Source organism: Heliconius melpomene, chromosome 13, assembly GCF_056956725.1.
Source record: "Heliconius melpomene rosina isolate 202511_hmr_F chromosome 13, ASM5695672v1, whole genome shotgun sequence".
Classification (NCBI taxonomy): domain Eukaryota; kingdom Metazoa; phylum Arthropoda; class Insecta; order Lepidoptera; family Nymphalidae; genus Heliconius; species Heliconius melpomene.
Window position 1 is genome coordinate 13,945,596 of NC_140401.1, and position 19,541 is coordinate 13,965,136.

The 19,541-nt window shown below is 29.9% G+C and overlaps 1 protein-coding gene across 11 annotated transcripts in view; it reads right to left on the minus strand.

The window, feature by feature from the left end:
* Positions 1-202: 202 nt before the first annotated feature.
* The window catches only part of Bap170 (Brahma associated protein 170kD), a 31,284-nt gene continuing 11,945 nt past the window's right edge, over positions 203-19,541 (minus strand). For 4 of the 11 annotated variants that reach the window (XM_085196113.1, XM_085196111.1, XM_085196112.1 and 1 more), the window contains exons 18-38: positions 19,051-19,134; positions 18,599-18,629; positions 18,234-18,289; positions 17,586-18,062; positions 16,904-16,993; positions 16,430-16,468; positions 15,740-15,841; positions 15,380-15,478; positions 14,537-14,636; positions 14,192-14,269; positions 13,731-13,828; positions 13,342-13,431; positions 11,333-11,434; positions 10,431-10,838; positions 10,003-10,110; positions 9,510-9,610; positions 7,497-7,659; positions 6,799-6,945; positions 4,026-4,061; positions 1,811-1,902; positions 203-1,688 (exon numbers count right to left, since the gene is read on the minus strand). In XM_085196113.1, the coding sequence (XP_085052239.1) occupies positions 1,586-1,688; positions 1,811-1,902; positions 4,026-4,061; positions 6,799-6,945; positions 7,497-7,659; positions 9,510-9,610; positions 10,003-10,110; positions 10,431-10,838; positions 11,333-11,434; positions 13,342-13,431; positions 13,731-13,828; positions 14,192-14,269; positions 14,537-14,636; positions 15,380-15,478; positions 15,740-15,841; positions 16,430-16,468; positions 16,904-16,993; positions 17,586-18,062; positions 18,234-18,289; positions 18,599-18,629; positions 19,051-19,134 (2,604 nt within the window). In that variant the 3' untranslated portion in view covers positions 203-1,585. The remainder of the gene's footprint in view (positions 1,689-1,810; positions 1,903-4,025; positions 4,062-6,798; positions 6,946-7,496; positions 7,660-9,509; positions 9,611-10,002; positions 10,111-10,430; positions 10,839-11,332; positions 11,435-13,341; positions 13,432-13,730; positions 13,829-14,191; positions 14,270-14,536; positions 14,637-15,379; positions 15,479-15,739; positions 15,842-16,429; positions 16,469-16,903; positions 16,994-17,585; positions 18,063-18,233; positions 18,290-18,598; positions 18,630-19,050; positions 19,135-19,541) is intronic. The other 7 variants (XM_085196120.1, XM_085196115.1, XM_085196116.1 and 4 more) reach the window with 6 other exon arrangements.

Sequence of the window (19,541 nt, forward strand, 5' to 3'; positions counted from 1 at the left end):
TCAGACGTTTTTCATGGCCACTTTTCGTTTTACTGCAAATATTAAGTTAATGACAACTAATGCAAGTGAGAATCGAACCCACAAACATCTATATTTAGATTACATTATTTATAGACCCGTTATTCTACGGTAGGTAGTATTAGACGAGAATTTATTTTATTTGGCGCTATTTTGTTGCATGGTAACGTAAGAAAACAAATAATTGATCTAATATTTTATTCTTTTTGTAATCAACAGTTTTCTTGTACATACACATAATAATCACACGTTACTTACACTATATAAATTAAAATATATCATAAGTTTCTTATAGTAATCTATTGAAAAAGTTAATCTTTTGAACTATAATTTTATAGTGTTTGTGTACAGACAGACAAATAAAAAGATGCTCTACATAAGTACATATTAAATATATATGAAAAGTGATAATGATATTTAAGTAGTTATTTTAGTTTGTTTACTTATAATTAGTCTGAATTATTCTTAAAAATTATATTATAAAAAAAATATAATTAAAAATAAATTTAAGCAATAATCTTGACTAAAATAACCCTTAATTTTTCCTTACATGATTTTTAACTCGCACCATCACTTCTGTTTTAAATATCAAAATTCCAAACACTTCAACAAAATATAGTCTATGAATTAACCAGAGAAAAAAGTCCATACGATTGTTATAGCATTTTTTTTACTCACGTTATTGTATAATTACATAGATATTTTATATTTATTCTCTCCATATATTTATTAAATATGAAAAAAATATTCTACATAAAGTACGGTCAACGAGTTGTAACTGAAATTAGCTATAAATAGCTGTAAAGACTTGGATTTTGGAAAAAATAAATTCTTTGAGAAATGCGTTTCAGAAAACTCAGTTGTAGGGCGGCCACGACTCGCCAACCGTACTGTACATACGTTTACACTCTACGTACTTTTATTATATAAAATCTACAAGATTTAATACCACAAGACAGCTCGCCACTTCCCTTAATTATTTTCAAATAAAACGAAGTTATGTATATAACTGCATTATAATGTCTAACTATTCTAAATAGTGCCAAATAGTTTACTATAAAAATAGTTATTAAAAATACTTTAGTTGATTATATGATAAATTTATTACAATTTATTCTAATTTTACTAATGCATGATTTATAAAATAAAGAACTTAAAACACAACATAATAAATGTCAGATCCATGTTGAACAAAAAAAATGTACCTGTTTTTAAGGTGTTATTCGTATAAACATTTTTACGTAGCGCAGGATTGACCTGTGCTTTTTTATTTTTGTAGAATTTCAGATTTTATAACTTAACTTAGTTTAAACTTAGCCTATTACAGAGAAAAAATGTGAAAAAATAAACGGAAAAACCAACAAAAAAAGATTACATTTTTTTATTTAACATTATAATTATCATACTCATACGTTAACTCCATAATCACTTAAATAAGAACTACAAATACTAAACAAAACTAACCATTACAATATACATACAAATTTGCTTTACAAAAACAAATCACTTACATTTGAGTCACTAACATAGTGTCCATTCACTCCGGGCGGCGACCCGGTAGTGACTCTCAAATGTTATTCATATCGTACAACACTTGGGCGATCGTTCGCGACGCTTCCACGTTACTGAGCGCTATCGACGCTAAGTGCGCCTCGTATGAACGGAGAAGCCTGTTGAAAAATATTTGTATATTATATGACTTTCAATAACTCATTATTTAGTAAATTAAGATATATATAAATTTACCGATCAATATAAAAAGATAGTAATTACAAATATTAAAAACACGTACCTCCTTCCAGTATTCGAATATATAACGATGTTTCTTAATATCAGAGCTGCTGTGAGTCTAATACTTTTTGTCACGGGACCTTCATTCTCATCCTAATATAAAAAATAAATAAAAAACATTTTATTACACGTATAAAAAATAACATTCACTTTAAGGTACAGACATTACACAAAGCATAAATGTTAACAAAATATGACTATTTTTCTAATACGGCTGTCAAGTCTAATATCCAAAATTAAAACGAAGCATATTAACTAAGATAATTTTAAAAATGTTTGTTAATGTTTTTTTTAATTTTAAAATAATAAATAGTATATATAGTATTAATATAGTCTTCAATTCCCTTCAAGTCAGCTATATATATAATTTAATAACAAAGATAATGTATTGTACATATATGTAAAATTATGAAAATATTTTCTGTGCCAATAGAGTGATAACATCAAATAAAATATATTGAAATTGAAAAATATAAAAACAAAAGTCATAAAAAGTAGCTAAGTAGCTATTACCGAGACTTGTAGTATAACTTACTATATAAATAAAAAAAATCTAAGAAAATAATACATAGCTTATTTGTTATTGGTACTTAATTTACGGAATTACATTTATTACTACTAAATTTTACAATTTTAATCGAGAAAAGCACTAAAAGAAGCTTAAAATTATTAAAGCGCTTAAATGTGTTTGTGTCATAAACAAGTCATAATTGTTGGAAAAAAATACTATAATCATATTTCGTTAACAGAACAAACAAACATAAAAAAATTTACCAAATAGACATAAAAATCTTACTCAATAGTTAATTAATTACTCTATATTTTAACTCAATTATATGATCTTTACATAGTCTACTACATAAGCTAGCAATCGTAATCAAAGACATAATCAAAGTTTTATGAAATTTATGTATAAGTATGAATTTAATGTTTGTTAACATTAAATTCATAATTATACATAAATTTAATGTAAGCTATGTAAGCTAAACTAATTGACATTTCTAAAAAAGGCTGTTAAGTATTTACTGCAACAAATAATAAAATTTTACGTGAACATATTTAATAAAAATTACTCTACTAACTATACATAAAAAAAGTATTTAATATTTCAATATTTACTAGATAACCAGTAGGATTAATTTCTAGAGCATAAGGCGACTGTATCGATCATTTTGAAGAAACACGAATTCAAATTATACTACAAGGGTAAATTATGTAAAATTTTATAAGGTTTTATAATTATAAGGTTGTATTATATAAATTGAAATTCCAAAACAATAACCTAATTTTTATTGATGTCTGTATTAAAAAAAAACAATAAACATAAAAGTGACATTTACAAAAGGCTGCAAAGAAAACAAAAATGGACGTAACAACATAACATAAAAAACATTCTGCAGTGGCAAAGTGTGCGACGAGGCTCATAGTTTACTTAAAAAAAAACAAATCATAGAAACCTAAATTAACTTAAGATTGGTAATAACTGTCAATTTATTTCATAACTAATCACTAAATATCTTGTATCTTATATTTTTTTATATTTAAATCTTTTAACTTCACCATTACCATTAGATCTCGAATAAAAAATTATGAACAGAAAAATATATTTAATATCAACATTGTATTCATAATATTCCACGCCTTTCCTAATCTTTAACACCAGAGCTCTTTCAACGCAAGTACCGTATAAGTGCTTTCATTTTTGAACAGCACTCGTATTCAATAAAATATTCTGACAACGATTTCGTTTTATATTGTAAATAAAAATATTATAAGAAAAATATATTTTAAAGTGGGTTTCAACACGTTATTTAAATCGAAAATATTATCTATTTATTTAAGTTTCGCATTGACTATTGTTAAATCATAACATATAGGCGAAGTGATCTGTCACGAGAGTTGTTACTAAAATTATAAATATGTTTTTAGGAAAGTAATCAAAATAAATTAGAAAAACCAGCACTAGCTAATATACCTTTAGTATACTACTACATACAAGTTATAGTAAATGTTTCTCCAACAGAGACTGCGTATAAAATATTCGTGCACTAATATAATAATTTTAAAGTTTTAAAACTTGTTTAATACTTTTTTATATAAACCTAACTAAATATTAGCTAAACAAAAAATATAATAAATGCAAACTACACTTAGAAAACAAAACATATAAAAATAGCGTGAAGCCTCGTCGCAAAGCAACGCAAACGCAATCTCACCGTTAGATCCGCGGTCCTAGTGACGTCGGCGCGGTGCTGCACACACATGGTAGCGGTTACGACGTGACAGTTAACAGTTGCATGTACCGTACGAGAGGTCTAAGCTGAGCTTTGCGTTTGTGTGAGTGTTCATATATAATGTAGGCGTAACCGGACTACACGCCTTTTACTGATGGCAGAGTCACATAGAAATAATTCTTAAATTTTTGTGTTCGATTTATTTCACTTTTGTGAAAAATAATATTGACACTAAGACTGTACAATAATGAAAAATGTATATGTACAAGCAGTAATAAAAGCATACAACGCTATTCTCAAGACAGAAATACACATTATCAACTTCCAGCGTAGAAGAATTGATTATGTTAGAATTTTCTATATTGATTTCTAATAATAAACTTTATTTTTTAAAGCTTTTATCTGGTTCTAATTTCATAATCACTTACATAAATACAGAGCTCAGATTAAACCTCGCGAACTGTGTGTTTGTTTATTTATGTGTATCGTCGAATAAACATTTTAATTTTAGTAAATAGGCAGTAACTCCGTTTGTACATATTTTTCGGTCAAATTTAACCGAGAAACATGTACAAACAGAGTTCTTTCATCATAACAAAAATGAAAAAAAATGGTAAATGCACGACCTATTGTGGCAATTAAATGAAATATTTTTATATTACAGTAATAGGAGTCAGAAATTTATAATATTTAGTAGACAATACTTTGGCCGATTTCAAAATACTAAACCTTTAATGAAGAGTAATTTATAAAAAAGGCTTAGTTAAAAATTAATAAACCTAATCTTAGTCATAATAACGACGAATTATAACTCAGATGAAAATGTATTATTTTTCTATATATTAATAACTAGCGGACGCGCGCAGCTTCGCTTGCTTATTTAGGAGTGAATTGTAATAAACCACGTACACGTGTTCAACGAAATACTTTTAAGAGTCTGAATTTCAAATTTTATAAAAATCGGTGGCAATTTAAAGATTTTTACATACAATCTTTCAACCCCTTATTTGCACCCTTAGGGGGTGAATTCGGGAAAACCATGAAACACATGTTCAATTAAATATTTTTAAGAGTCTAAATTAAATAAATTGTAATAATCGGTGGCGTTTTAAAGATTTTTCATACAAACTTTCAACCCCTTATTTGCACCCTTAGGGGAAGAATTCAAGAAAACATAAAACATGTGTTCAATTAAATACTTTTAAGAGTCTGAATTTTAAATTTTATAAAAATTGGTGTCCATTAAAAAAAAATTCTATACAAACTTTCAACCCCTTATTTGCACCCTTAAGAGGAGAATTCTAGAAAACGATAAAACACGTGTTCAATTAAATACTTTTTAAAATCTAAATTTCAAATTTTATAAAAATCGGTGCCGATTTAATTTTTTTTTCCATACAAACATTCAACCCCTATTTCGCCCCTTTAGGGTTAAAACTTTTCAAAATCCCTTCTTAGTGGATGTCCAGATTACGAAAGTAAACATCTGTCCAAATTTCACGTTTCTCCCATCAGCGGTTACGGCTGTGCGTGCGTCTTACCTCAGTCAGTGAGGACAAGTCCTTTTATATATATAGATTTTTAAGTTTGGGCAAAATAAAATGTGTAAAAAAAATAAAACATCTTCAATATTCACAACAACTACAAATAATACTATTCTTAAGCATTTTGAAATCGGTTATAGTTGCATATATTCGAATCAAAATCAGAAAAAGTTCTTCTTACTTGAAGAATTTAATTTTATATTGATTCAAATAAATGCAATAAACTGGTGTTAATATATTTATATGCTTAACAAACAAAAGTGTAGTTCTACTATGTGCTACATAAAGATATTCACTTAATATTTATGATATGTAGATTTGAAATTTTATAACAAAATGTAAAAAATATTGAAAGGTTCTTATAAATTCAATTATAGAAAAAAATTAAACGGATGCTGCAAAAGACATAGTCTTTTTCAGAATTAAAAAAATAATAATTAGTTCAATGTTAAATAAAAATTTTACTTTAGTTTTCAAGATAATCAGGTAATATGCACAACCTAAGTATGTATATGACACAAATACAAATTTAGAAAAATAATATTTTTGACAAAACAAAATATGGCAGCCAATTATTATCTAACTTATTAAATATACAATAAAACTCTAAATGTATAACAGAATTAAAATTTTAAATTAAAGTAATAGATGAAGCATTAAATTAAAGTGCCAATTTTAAGCCTATAATTGTAATTAGATTTTCCACAATAATAGAGTAAACATAACATAAAATATATGTTTTTATCATATTAGACAGAAAATCGATAATTTATGTTAGTCAATGCTTTATAAGTAGACTGAGTATTATGTAGAAGGGACAAAAAAACTGGTACACTTCGTCCTCCATTTCCTTTCTTAGATTTTTTGTTTTATATAGATATTTACTAAGGAAGGTTACAGGCTTTATTACATCACTTTAATCGTTTTAATGTATACCTATACCTGCGTCCAACGTTACCTTGGGTACTTGAAATTTGTTATTTATCATAAACAACTTATAATAACGTTTTTTTAGAAAACGTATAACAACGGTCCAAAAAGCGCGAGTTCAAATCTCGCTACGTTCAAACCTTCATACATTTTCTTTCCTAAGTGTGAAATAATACTTTAAAAACTTTAAAAATATTATTTGTATTCATCCATACAGATGAAGATGCAAATATAAGCAAAGCTAGTAGTTATATTAAAATATAAATATTTGAACATGTTACCATCAGTTCTCTGGGGTTGAACATGTCGTTTGCATGTTTGTTGAGTGCGGCAAGGGCGGCGTTGGGCGGGTAGCCCACTGATATCGGCTTGTTCGCTTCCGCCTCGGCCGCGAGGTGGCGGCGAGAGGCGTAGAGCGCTTTGAGTGCCTGTTGAAGAGGTGAATTGTTTGAGTAAGTGAAGAAATACCGATAAAGTGTATTATCGTAATGTATGATTTTTTTTAATAATTTTTAAGACAAGTCGTGATGTTAATGAAAAGTATTTATACATTTTATAAGTTCACATTGACATCTAGATATTTATATGTTTTAATATTAAAAATAAGAGAGGAGCTTTCGATTTAAATCGATTGACAATGGTTGACAATCGATAATTAGAAACGGACGGTTTTAACACTAAGTTCCCCCCGCTTACCCCGCTATATATATCGAATACCAAGAGAAGCTGAGCATAAACTATTTAAAACGGGAAACTCACATTAACACTACAATCTTTATTTATCACTTAAATGAATGAATAAGGCGAATGCGTGTTGCAATATTCAGCCCAGAACTAAACCCGCAATTTTCGATTTCAGTCAGACGTCCTGTGTCTGGTGACGATGCTTTTGTATTAGTCTACCGATTCTTCTTTTGCTTGATTATGTTTCAACTACCTTACACAATAATACATACAAAGCACAAAACCCGCTACGCACATTAACGCTACAATGTTTATCACTCAAATGGTTGAGCAAGGCGAAGGTGCGCCGCGGCACGCGGTCGCAGTCTGCCCACTGGCACGGCGCCTCCGCGCCCGCACCCCTCGGGCAGTGCGTGGCGGCGGCGTGCGAGAACACTTCTGTCGCTGACGTGAATGTTCTAGAATGGAAACGGGATTTAAAGATCATTTAAGGAAACAAATATATTTAAAATGTTACAGTGCAGCGGTTGACTGTAATCGCGATAGTTTTGGTTCGATTCCTAGTGGGGGAAATTAATTATTTAATATTTTCATTTCTTCTTTGTAGTAATATGTGAATATTATTTATAAAAAACATTTTTTTGTTATTGTTATCATTTGTGTCTGTTGGCAGATTTGTTTCAATTTATTAAAACCTTCCCGTTTTCAACTAAGTGACTGACAGTCAACAATTTATTCCTTTGGAAGTGTTAGAAAGTGCTAAGACAGAAGATATCTCAAAATAGCTATGGGAGCGGTCAAATATTTTACATAGTGCACACAATTAAAGTGACAAAGTAAAGTCGTAGTCTTATAAAAAACAAGCGAGGCCTCGTGTTAAAATAATAATAATAATAAATAAATAAATAAATGCTTTATTCAGTAATTAAATGTTACATATACACTCTAATTTCGTTAGAATATGGAAAAAACAAGACAACAATTTAGTAGAGGTGAGCGATGGCAGCCGTACTAGTGTAAACTGTGTCACAGCTGCCAACATCTTTGCCCCTAAGACACTATTTCGATGACAAAAGTGAGAATACTCATCAATTAGGTACATACTATTATGTCGACATAAGCAAAAATAAAGCGATATAACAAAAGTTTTAAATTAATTATTGAAAAAGAAGAAAAGAAAAACAATTAGATTCTATATTATTACCACGTGTCAAATGTGTGTGTGTGTGTGTGTGTGTGTGTTTGTGTGTGAGCGTGTGTGTGTGCGTGTGTGTGTTTATGTGCGTGTATGTATGTACGAGTCATGAATGTAAGTTAGGTACGAAGAAGATTCTCCGTATCCAAGTAGGACAACTTCTGCAGCCAGGTATTCATAACTGCTTTACATTTTGACGAAGACAAAGGGTAAATGTTGATAATTTTATTAACATCATTGTATAAGCGACTGCTTAGGACGTAGAAGTGAGAACGAGCTAGCTTGGTTTTGCAACGTTCGATATCACAAACCTTTGGCTTATTGCGCTTACAGATGGTCTTGAAAGGAGTGCTCCTATGCTTCCGCAGTACAACTGATTTTATGAAAAGTTGTCTAACTGTTAAGACTGAGCTATTGCTATAAACTAGGTCGGTACTGTAACGTCTGGGCTTTCCAAGCATGACTTTTAGTATGGCTCTTTGGGCACGTTCTAAGGGAAGTAACGACTTTTTACTTGTACCCCCCCATACACAGATGCAGTAGCTGATGAGACTTTGAATAAGGGCATGATAAACAAGAAGTAAGGTTTCAAAACTAGCTGAACTTCTAAGTTTCCTGAAAATAGGAATCAGTTTTCTTATACGGCCGGTTATGTGATTGATATGAAGTTTCCAGTTCAGGTAGCAATCCACTGTAAGGCCAAGATATTTGATATTAGAAGTGCGAGGTAAGCTAGGACAATTACAGTTATCCAGAAAAAAAGCATTTCGTTTCTTCAGTTTTTTCTATTTTAGAGACGGCTTAGGACGGACGGACGATATTCCTTTTTCTTTATAAATACTATTATACTTCTACACACAATTAGTCTATTAAATATATCCTAAATAATATATATATATTTATAACAATTAAATACATTATTAACCAATTTTATACATTATACAAAATACATTATACATAAATAAATGAAATATTGTGTTGTATGTGTGTGCAGTTTTCCCAGTATCTTAAATATTGTGAAGCTTTACATAATTGATTTGGACTAATAAAAGGTCTTGGGACAAGACAGTCCTTTCATTAAGAACCTATGTATAACAATAAAATACAACATACTTGTAACATCCCTTCCAATGGCATATCCAAGGCGTGTCTTCGGAACCCGGGGGCAATGGTTGAGGGGGAGGTGTCTCTGTTTTCTTGGGGGTGGCTGGTTTCTAAAAAAAAGTATTGTTTTTTTCATTTTGTTATACAATTAAAAAAAATTAAATTAGTATTTCTCTATCACACACACACAACTTTATATTTTTCTCAACAAAAAATATTATTTAATTTATAACTACTACTATTACATGTATCAGTACATTGTAAAGACACAAAATAATGTCTTTTGTTACTTTCCCTGTATAATTACAATAGTTTTAAATAATGCATAAATTAAAATAACTACCTAATATTACAGTATAGCTAATTCTATTATAGTTTTTTGGCTTCACGCTTTATCCTGCATATAGCAAAGTAAACAAAGAGAACCTACTATCAATACAATCCGTTCTCCTATAGGTGAGCCCACAAAATAAATTAGGTCCTCTATTATTAATAGACTTACCTCAGTGACAGTTTGGGTTACAAACACTTCCTTATCACCTATTTTAGTGTTCCCCATCATGACTGGTTGACGTGTTATCACTTGACGCATTACGGGTTGTGGAGTTTTCTATAATTATACAAAATTATTAAATATCATAAAAAATTGAAGTTAAAATGAAATTAGGCACTGAAACAAATTTAAGAATTTACGTTTATTGTTTTTTATTAGAAGATATATTTTATATAAATCGAAAGAATGGCTTGCTGATTGCTTGATTCATAAAGTAAATATTTGGTTTAAGTTTAAAAAAATTACAACGAACACATTCAAAATTCAACTTTTATTATATACGATGAATATATACCAAAGACCACTCACTCTCCATATTTATTTTTATACCAGCCCCCATAATATCTATTTAACATAAAAAAAATAAAAATACTTACCACACCACTCTGTACACTAGTAGCTTTACTCTCAATAGTAACCGGTGCACTTGTAACCGTTGCAATTTGACTCCTTTGCGGTTGCACAACCCTGTGCACCCCTTGTTTCATTGGCGCATTCACTATTATCTGCTGGTTGTTCGAAACCGCAATAATTTGTTGTGAACCTTGCAACAATTGTTGAGATCCTTGCAACAATTGTTGGTTTCCTTGCAATAACTGTTGGTTTGTGGTTACAATTTGATTGGTTACTATTTGGTTGCTTGAAGAAGTGCTTATAAGAGCAGGTGGTTGTTTTTGAGTTACAACAATTTGTTGTGTTTGCGGTTGATTCACTATTTGAGCTTTATGTGGTTGTGGTTGTGTTGTTATTATTGGTTGCTGACTCGGCGTTATTTGCGGAGCGTTCTGTATATTAAAAAAAACAATTTAATATAATAGGAAATAAAACAAATAATTTACTCAACTACTTAAAATAGTGCTTAAAAGCCAATGAAGTACACCCAAGCCCTAAAAATAAATACAAGAATATAATCCCATCCACCAACAGAACGTCATGCTAATAAATAATTTTGAATAATAATCCTGCAAATGGCAAAATGAAAAAGCTATGATGAAATTAGAAAATCATAATATGTAAATACGCAAGACATAAACAAAACTATAACGTGTCAGTAATAATTACTAATATACGAAGACTACGTATTTAGTCTACAAATAGAAAAAAAATGTCTTAAAAAGACAATTTTTTATTTCCACGTCGGTACTTTTAATCTATTTTTTACTACTAAATGAACATTTTTTTAACAATTATTTATACATAATTTATATATAATAAAAAACTAAGAATCACATATTTCCATGCAAATAAATCTACAGCCGTGCAAAAATCATTTTAAGACCTGTGTAAATGTTGTTTTAACAACGGCTATTGGCTGTGATGAACTCACTAGAGTCGGCTGACTCACTATCACTCTTTGTGTAGATTGTATCACTCCCGAATTCTGTATGATAAGAATTGGGATATAATAAAGTATATTTCATAAAATCTTTAAGATTCTCTAAAACATATAAGATTGATTATTAAATATAACTGTCACCGTAGTTATAACAAAAGCTATATTGGCTGTGATAAACTCATATGAGTCGGCTGATTCACTATCACACTTTATGTCGATTATATCACTATAAATTCTGCGTGATAGTATAATATAAAGTATTATTCATTTAAAAAAAACTTAAAATTAATTATAAGTTATGAAATCATTACATTTTATATATTTAATCACTGTAGTTTTAAAATAATGGATATTAAGTGGATTAGAGTGCGCCGACTCATTGTCACCCATTGTGTTAATTGTATCACTCCCAAAATCTGCGGTATAAGAATTGAGATATAATGAAATATTGGTAATTATTTATTAAATGAATAAAATCAATAATTCATTCCAAAGTGTTGAGTAACACTTTAAAATTGTTAAAAAAAATGTTTAAAGTTAATCTAAATAATTCATAAGACGTTATATGATTAAAGCATTTGATAGCTTCGCACTGTATCTCGCAAATAGCTTCCTTGACAATTCCTCAAATAAAGTAAATAACAATGCTAAGAAAGAATATTCCAATCAAGTTTACTATATAAAAAGTGCAGAGTAAGATTAAATAACCTTAGCAGTCGGGAAAAATATCACAACTATAAATAACAGGGACTTCCGTTATTTTAATTGTAACTATGAAATTATTCTCTTTATCTGATATTTTATTGCTGAGGCCGGTCGAGGCGCAAGGACACCATCGTAAACGCGAGAGGTCGTGGGTACGATTCCCGTTCGAGGAAAAGAAATATTAAATACTTTTATTTCCTCGCCCTGGTAACTAGGCAAAGCGCGGCGTTAAGTTTCACTACTCAATACGCAATGTCTACAGAATTCAGCAAAAATAGGAAACAGAAATTGTAACGGAGCTAATTGGAACCAAGTGTTAAGATACTTTAAAATTTCAAGCCAAGATACTCGTTTCTCAATTTCTCTCTGCCAAAAAGACTTATATGAATCGGACTGCAAGTGATGAATATCATACTATTTAAATTATAAAACAAAATTAAATCATAATTTATAATTATGATATATAGCTTATTCCTGATTTGAATAGTTTAAATGGAGATTTATAAATATTAAACAATTTCAAGCACCTTAACATCTAAATAATATAATTATTAGAGTAAGCGTATTTTGAATATTATAGATGAAAACATAAAATAGATTATGACCCATCCTACTTAAAACATATATTAAAGACAAAAAAAAATAAAGAAAAGCTTGTTCTTTTTGGCAAAAAATATATAGTAACATATTTCACATAACTGAACTTAGTAATAAATTTCTAAGAAAGAGAATATATAAGAAGAGAGGGGAATATATAACACCAAAAATCTTTAAACTATGACTTATATTCAACAATGCTCTAACAAGGCAGTTATAAAAAATATAATTACAAAACAAACAATTGAAAAAAAACAATAAAAAACCTAGAACAGACAAAATAAGTAAGACGAACTTCTAGGCAAAGATTATCACTATGTATGCCAGAAAAGGCTAAATGAGCGTCTATAATGCCTAAGTGAATATTAATAGAGGCTAAGTGCTAAGTTAGATTGAAGCAATAAAGGCTAAGTGAACGCCAGTAATGGCTAAGTGAATTTCAAGAAATGCTAAATGAGCGCCTATAACGGCTAAGTGAGTATTAATAGGTGCTAAATGCTAAATTAAATTAAAGCAATAAGGGCTAAGTGGGTACCAGTAATGGCAAAGTGAATCCCAAAAAAGGTTAAATGAGCGCCTATCACGGCTAAGTGAATGTTAATAGAGGCTAAGTGCTAAGTTAGATTAGTCTAAGCTAAATTAGCTGTGACCTGTATAATTTGTTGTTGTGTTATCGCTTCCGTAGCTTGCGCTATGAGGCTGTTTAACGTCGCCTCGTCGAGACCGGCTGGGTTGTTAACCTTTTTTTAAATATTATGTTTTAATATACTTTAACAAAATATTTTTTATTTACATATAAATAAAATATAAATAGATATTTTAAGTCTTTAAAACTTAATGCTATAACAAAACCTTTACATAATTGCGGTTTGTCTAATTCTGATGTTTAATGTATGTTACTGTAAAATCTCATCTAAGATCGTTCAGTAGTTTTTGTGAAATTGAAAATATGCATCCTCCCAAACTTTCACATTTATAATATTATCAAGTAAAATATACAAGTATTTATAAATTAATTTAAATGTATAGAAATACTTACGGTAAGTGTTAAAGGTCCGCCTCCAGTGGGCCCTTGTACAATAATAATAGTTTTTTGCATCATATTACCGGGTATATTTTGTGCTATGTAACTTAGGCCTGTCAAAACACAAAACAATATGTTATTTAAAAAAGTACTGAAGAGTTTAAGCAATACAGCATGTTGTTGAGTCGCTATGACTATTGTACTCATTTCAGGAAAAAAATAAATTAAATTAAGATTTTTGAGAGATTTGTTTATTTGTATATCGGTTGTGGGTTCGACTCCCACTCGAGAGAATTAATTATTTTGCATTTTCTCGCTTTGTAACAAGACCAAGCGCAGCCTTGAGTTCCGCCTCTTCACAGACAATGTTTCGAAAATTACGCGGTGCATAGAGAATGTAATGTTTAATCACTTAGTTCCCTTTGCATATGTGGAATGCTATATGTGGGATGCAACTTCTTTTAATTTTAGCATACCTTGTGAAGCACTAGGTGTTGCAATTATTTGCATCGGTTGTTGAACAAATTGTGTAGTTTGTGATGTCACTGGTTTTTCTAAAAGAAAATAGACAAAATGTTATACGTATGTCATATCTATGCATAACGAGTATGTGTGGGGAAATATGACAATGGGTATTGTACTGAGACTCTGGAGAAAGTTATATTGAGACAAATTATTTTCAATTTCCATGCTGCCTACTAGGTTCTCACAAAGTTAAAAAGATAACATCTCAAATTTTATATATTTGTAGTAATAATTGTGAATTTATTTGTAGTAATAGTTGTAAATATAAATGAATATACATAAAAAAAACTACTTACCTTGTAATATAATCTGCCCGGCTTGCGAAGCTATAATATTTTGCACGTCCATCGGTTGTACTTGTAACATTGGCTGTTGGACTTGCAGTGGTTGTTGTACCTAAATTAGTATTAATATATTTTCAGTATAACAGACGATATTCGTACTGTAACCTCGCAATATTTATTTTCAATATTAATATTTATTAAATAAATAAATTACGTCACACGTTAAAAGAATGCAAGAGGTGAAAATAGGTTTGACCTTATGTGTAAGGGGAAGGAGGCATTCTAAATTTTGTAACATTACTTTTGAAATAAAATGTCTTCTTCGAACTTCGAAGCTAACAAAAACTCCTCATATTTTTATAAAATAATCGGTAACTTTAAATTTTGATGATCATAGACTTGTATCTCCACAGCATTCATCTTTTTGTATTCTTTCATTCTTTCTTAATTCTTGAATGCTGTGGCGATGCGATCTCCTCGTAAGACATGCGGAGTCAGCCTAGCTGATCAAAACTGCAATGACAAGATACACAGAATGGCAAGTACTAGCGAGAAAGTCACGGTGAGAATGAACGTGCTCAGCTGGTGACGCAAAAGCATGTGTACCCCCCCCCAGGGCATGTATGAAGAGTGGACGAGGCGAAAGAGACATGTAGAGATCGTAGCATTTTGCGCTCCGTTCTGTCTGACTACCCCGCTATGGATACAGGTGAAGCTAAGTTAAGTTAAAGATTTTTATGATTTTATATTAATTGGTCTCGAACTGATTTTAACTCCCAGATAAACTTTTTATAACGAAATACCACATTAATATGACCTAAAGATATTATAACCGGGAAATATAGATAACTTTACCTGTATAGTAGACGCTTGCATCTGTAGAGGCTGTTGCACTTGTATCGGCTGTTGCACTTGCAATGTTGGTTGTTGCACTTGGAGGGTCGGTTGTTGGACCTGAATTGTCATAGTTTTAGTAATAACTAAATAATTTATAAATTAAACATTATATAGTCCATTTTTCATACATCTAAGCTTAAGAGCTAAATTTTGAAAAACTAAAACAAAACACAAACGATTAAAAGTTAAATTACGTTAATTGAATATGAGCTTATTTTCTTATATTTCTAAGACATATTTAAGTATAAGCTTCCGATTAAAAAGAATTAATCGTCTCAATTTATTTGATTTAAATACATCAATCTATAAAATACTTACCTGTAAAATAGGCTCTTGTATGATAACCGATGGATTTTCAGTCGCACTAGTAACCAAGACTGAAGACGGCATCACTTCAACTGTTTCTTGTTTCGGCGGAAGCTACATAAATTTAAAATAATTAACATAATAATAGATAAATACAACACACATTAAAAATATATATAGGCTTTACAAATTCATAAAAAGGCACTTTCTAGATGTCAATTAGGACAAACTATTAATATCTTTTTAGCTTCACGTTTACCAATATAGGCGCATCAAAACACATCTGCAACCTTTTTTAACATTTTAATATATATATATCTGGGCCATAATAAGCTCATGTTTGCAAAATGTCAATGAGCTCTTGAGATGTAGGAACTGTGATATATGAGATATTAGTTTTATGAGCTATTTTGATGTAGTTATAAATATAACTAAACGTTAACAATAAATTTAATAAAATTCATTGAGTACAAATTTTATATACATATTTTTATTTTAAAACTATAAATAAAGCATATGCCTTAACACAAATAAAATACTGTTAGTATTTTTTCACATACGCATAATCCATTTTTGCATAATAATTTAGTACTATATAACCATAGGTATGTCTAGTATAGTACAAAATTATGTTGCTTTAAATTTTGGATTAATTTATTCCTTAAATAATAAACCCTATAAGTATGAAAAATATAAGAAAACCTTAGTCAATGGTCCTGTCAAAATAATCCCGCGGTGTCGCTTTAGGCACAGACATGGAAAAATTCATATAATTACTAAATTTAAAGTAATACTTGCGTTCAATATGTTTAACACATATGAGCTACTGACATTATGTAATTTAAAGTAGCATTTTAAAAATGTTAACAATAGTAGCAAAACAATTTATTGTATTTTTTTTATTTGTATAAATGTTTAAAAAATCTTCTGGAAGTAAAAAAAGATCCATTATATAACATAGTTGCATTCAAACAAAAAATACACCAAATTTTTCTTATGAGTTTATCTGTCTACTAAAGAATATTTCCTTGTAAAAAGTAATATACACAAGTCATATAATGAAGAATAATTAATAAAAAAATAAAATAAAACAAAAATAACAATAAAATAAACTTATTTCAATATATACATACATAATATCAGTAGCTCAATACAATAAAATTATATAAAACTTACCAAATCATCTTCATCTTGTAGTGCTGACGCAGCGAGCGCCGCGTACAAGTTGGCAGCCGTCTTAGACACGCTCTCTTGTGGGGAATTACTCTGATTGGTTGATTTTATGTTAGTTTCTTAAGAATTAACAATTGTTTAGCTCCACGCTTTATCCCTGTATAGCAGGGATGGGAGGGTAGGCAGAGGGAAGTATTACGAGACATTGGGTGTAGAGAGGCGGATCTCAATGTTACTTTTTGTCTTCAAAATTAAATTTAAATTTAAATAAGGAAATTAAAATAATTAATTCCCACATGGGACACGCATCCACGATCGTCCCGTTTACAATTCAACATGTAGACAGTTTAGAAACGCTCTCTTGTGGGAAATAACTCTAATTGGTTGTTAATATGTTATTATTTTGATTATTTGGTGTCTTATTAAATGTAAATTTCAAAATCTTTGTATAGCTACTAGTAATTATATAAAAAAATCAATATCTTGGTCATAATAATAAATATTTTTGTAAAAAAATTTGTCATTTAATTCATCAACTATAATTAATTTATTGACCCACAGACATAAATTTCATATCTACATATTAAAAGTTCATAAATATAAATGGCAACATGTCTCTAAAATATAAAAAATATAATATTGTTAAAAATATTAAATATTTTAAATCATCTGTATAAAAACATACCTCAGATTTATCTTCAATCTTCAGTTTTTTGGTCGGCGGCTCCGTGTAAGAGTGATCCGTCACCACTGTTTCCACTAATTGCTCTTTCTCTTTTACAATACTCTGTATAACACTGGGCTGTTGTATAATCTGTGGTATAGTGGATTCATTTTTAATCTGTATCATTTGACTTTGATCGTTCTTCAACTGTATAACACCTTGCAATTGATCGCTTTTTAATTGTATTATCTGTCCTTGGTCATTTTTAATCTGTATCAATTGACCATGTTCGTTTTTGATTTGGAAAAATGGCGCCGAAACGGTTTCGGGGTTTATTTGTATTAACTGGTTATTTTCTGCTTTTACTTGTACGATTTGTCCCGTTTCTGTTATCTGTATCGTCGGTGCACTTATCTGTTGCCCCATTTGTACGACTTGGACTGGTGGGTTAGATTTCTTCTCTAGAAGATCGGCAAGCATTTTGTTTTGGGCGGTCTTCTATAATTAGCAAAAGAAACAAATGTGTCAGAATAATGCGATGACAAACAAAAAGTGAATTTCGTTTTAATTCATGACTAAAATGTTTCAAAAGTATATAAATTATTTATATGAAATATATAGAAAATTATTTTACTACTACTAATTTTGTACACATAATTTATTACTCACAATTGTTAACTGCGCCTGCTCATCTATTTGAATTTGAACTGGCTCCTCTTTAGGCACTATAATTAAAAAAAAATTGTTATTTTTTAAAAACAACGATTACATTGTTAATATAAATACATATTTTAGGTGCATATAACAGGGTAGACAGAACAGTCTAATGTAAAAACACTCTATTTTCCACTTCCAACTTTTTTTAAACATAGCGAGGTGAGTTGTGGAACTCAACGCTGCATTGTGGCTTGTTATCAAACTGTGGAAGTGAAAATAATTTATTCCCTAAAATGGAACCCGCAATCTTTGCGTTTACACTCAGAAGCCACCACAGTCTCCGTAATATAAATTCTATAAAAATATATTTCACTTACCTATGATTTCTTCATTAGAGTTTATTATCAACTGTAAATAAATAATGAGATGATCTTTAGTTCAAAGTACATATTTTATTACTATTATTACTGTTTGAGGTAATTCTATACCTTTTTTTTAATCTTCACGCTGTATCCCGCAACGTGCCAGCACACTGCACTCTTTATTATTTAAGTTTACTAATATTTTGAATGGCAGAACCGTGGGATCGCGCTTACTGTTAATGAATGCCCATTGACGCCGTCCTGACTCAGGAATGACCGCTAGGAGAAATCACTTATTTTGATTTGCTCTCTTCGATAACAAGATAAACTCAACACGCAATGCCTCCAGAATTCAGGGGAATGGAGTGTCTTAATACTAGGTTCCCTCTGCCTACTCTGCTGTGTGCGGAATACAGCGAGAAGCTGATTTATTTAAAAATAATAAAAATAATACAAATAACTCATACCTTATCACCGGTGGTCGTATTGCTTACACCACCAGGTATTATAGTAGTGCATTTAATTAATGCTTCGGGATCTACCTCCATGTTCTATAAAAAAAGAAACTTTATATACTGTTGCATATTTTGTATATATTTGAATTTAGGCGATAGTAGTGAATTACTTTTATTCTTAAGATAAAATCAAAATCAAAAATATATTGTTTATCAACTAGTTGTTAATAAGACCTTTAAAATTAGTTTATTCATCTATTTTTAAAGTTTAGTATTTTTTTGAGCTTTAGCTTAACTCAGCTTAAGCTCTAACTTAGCTCTTTAAAAAAAATGTTTAGTTATTTTTTTGTGTACAGTCGAAGATAAATAAATAAAAGTGAAAACCTTTTAGCATCCCATGTATTTATCATGCATTTACTCATTCCATACACTCACTCACTCAAACAATATAGGCTTTCTAAACTTTTGCGCATTGTTTACTCGGGAACAAAATAATGAAAAGA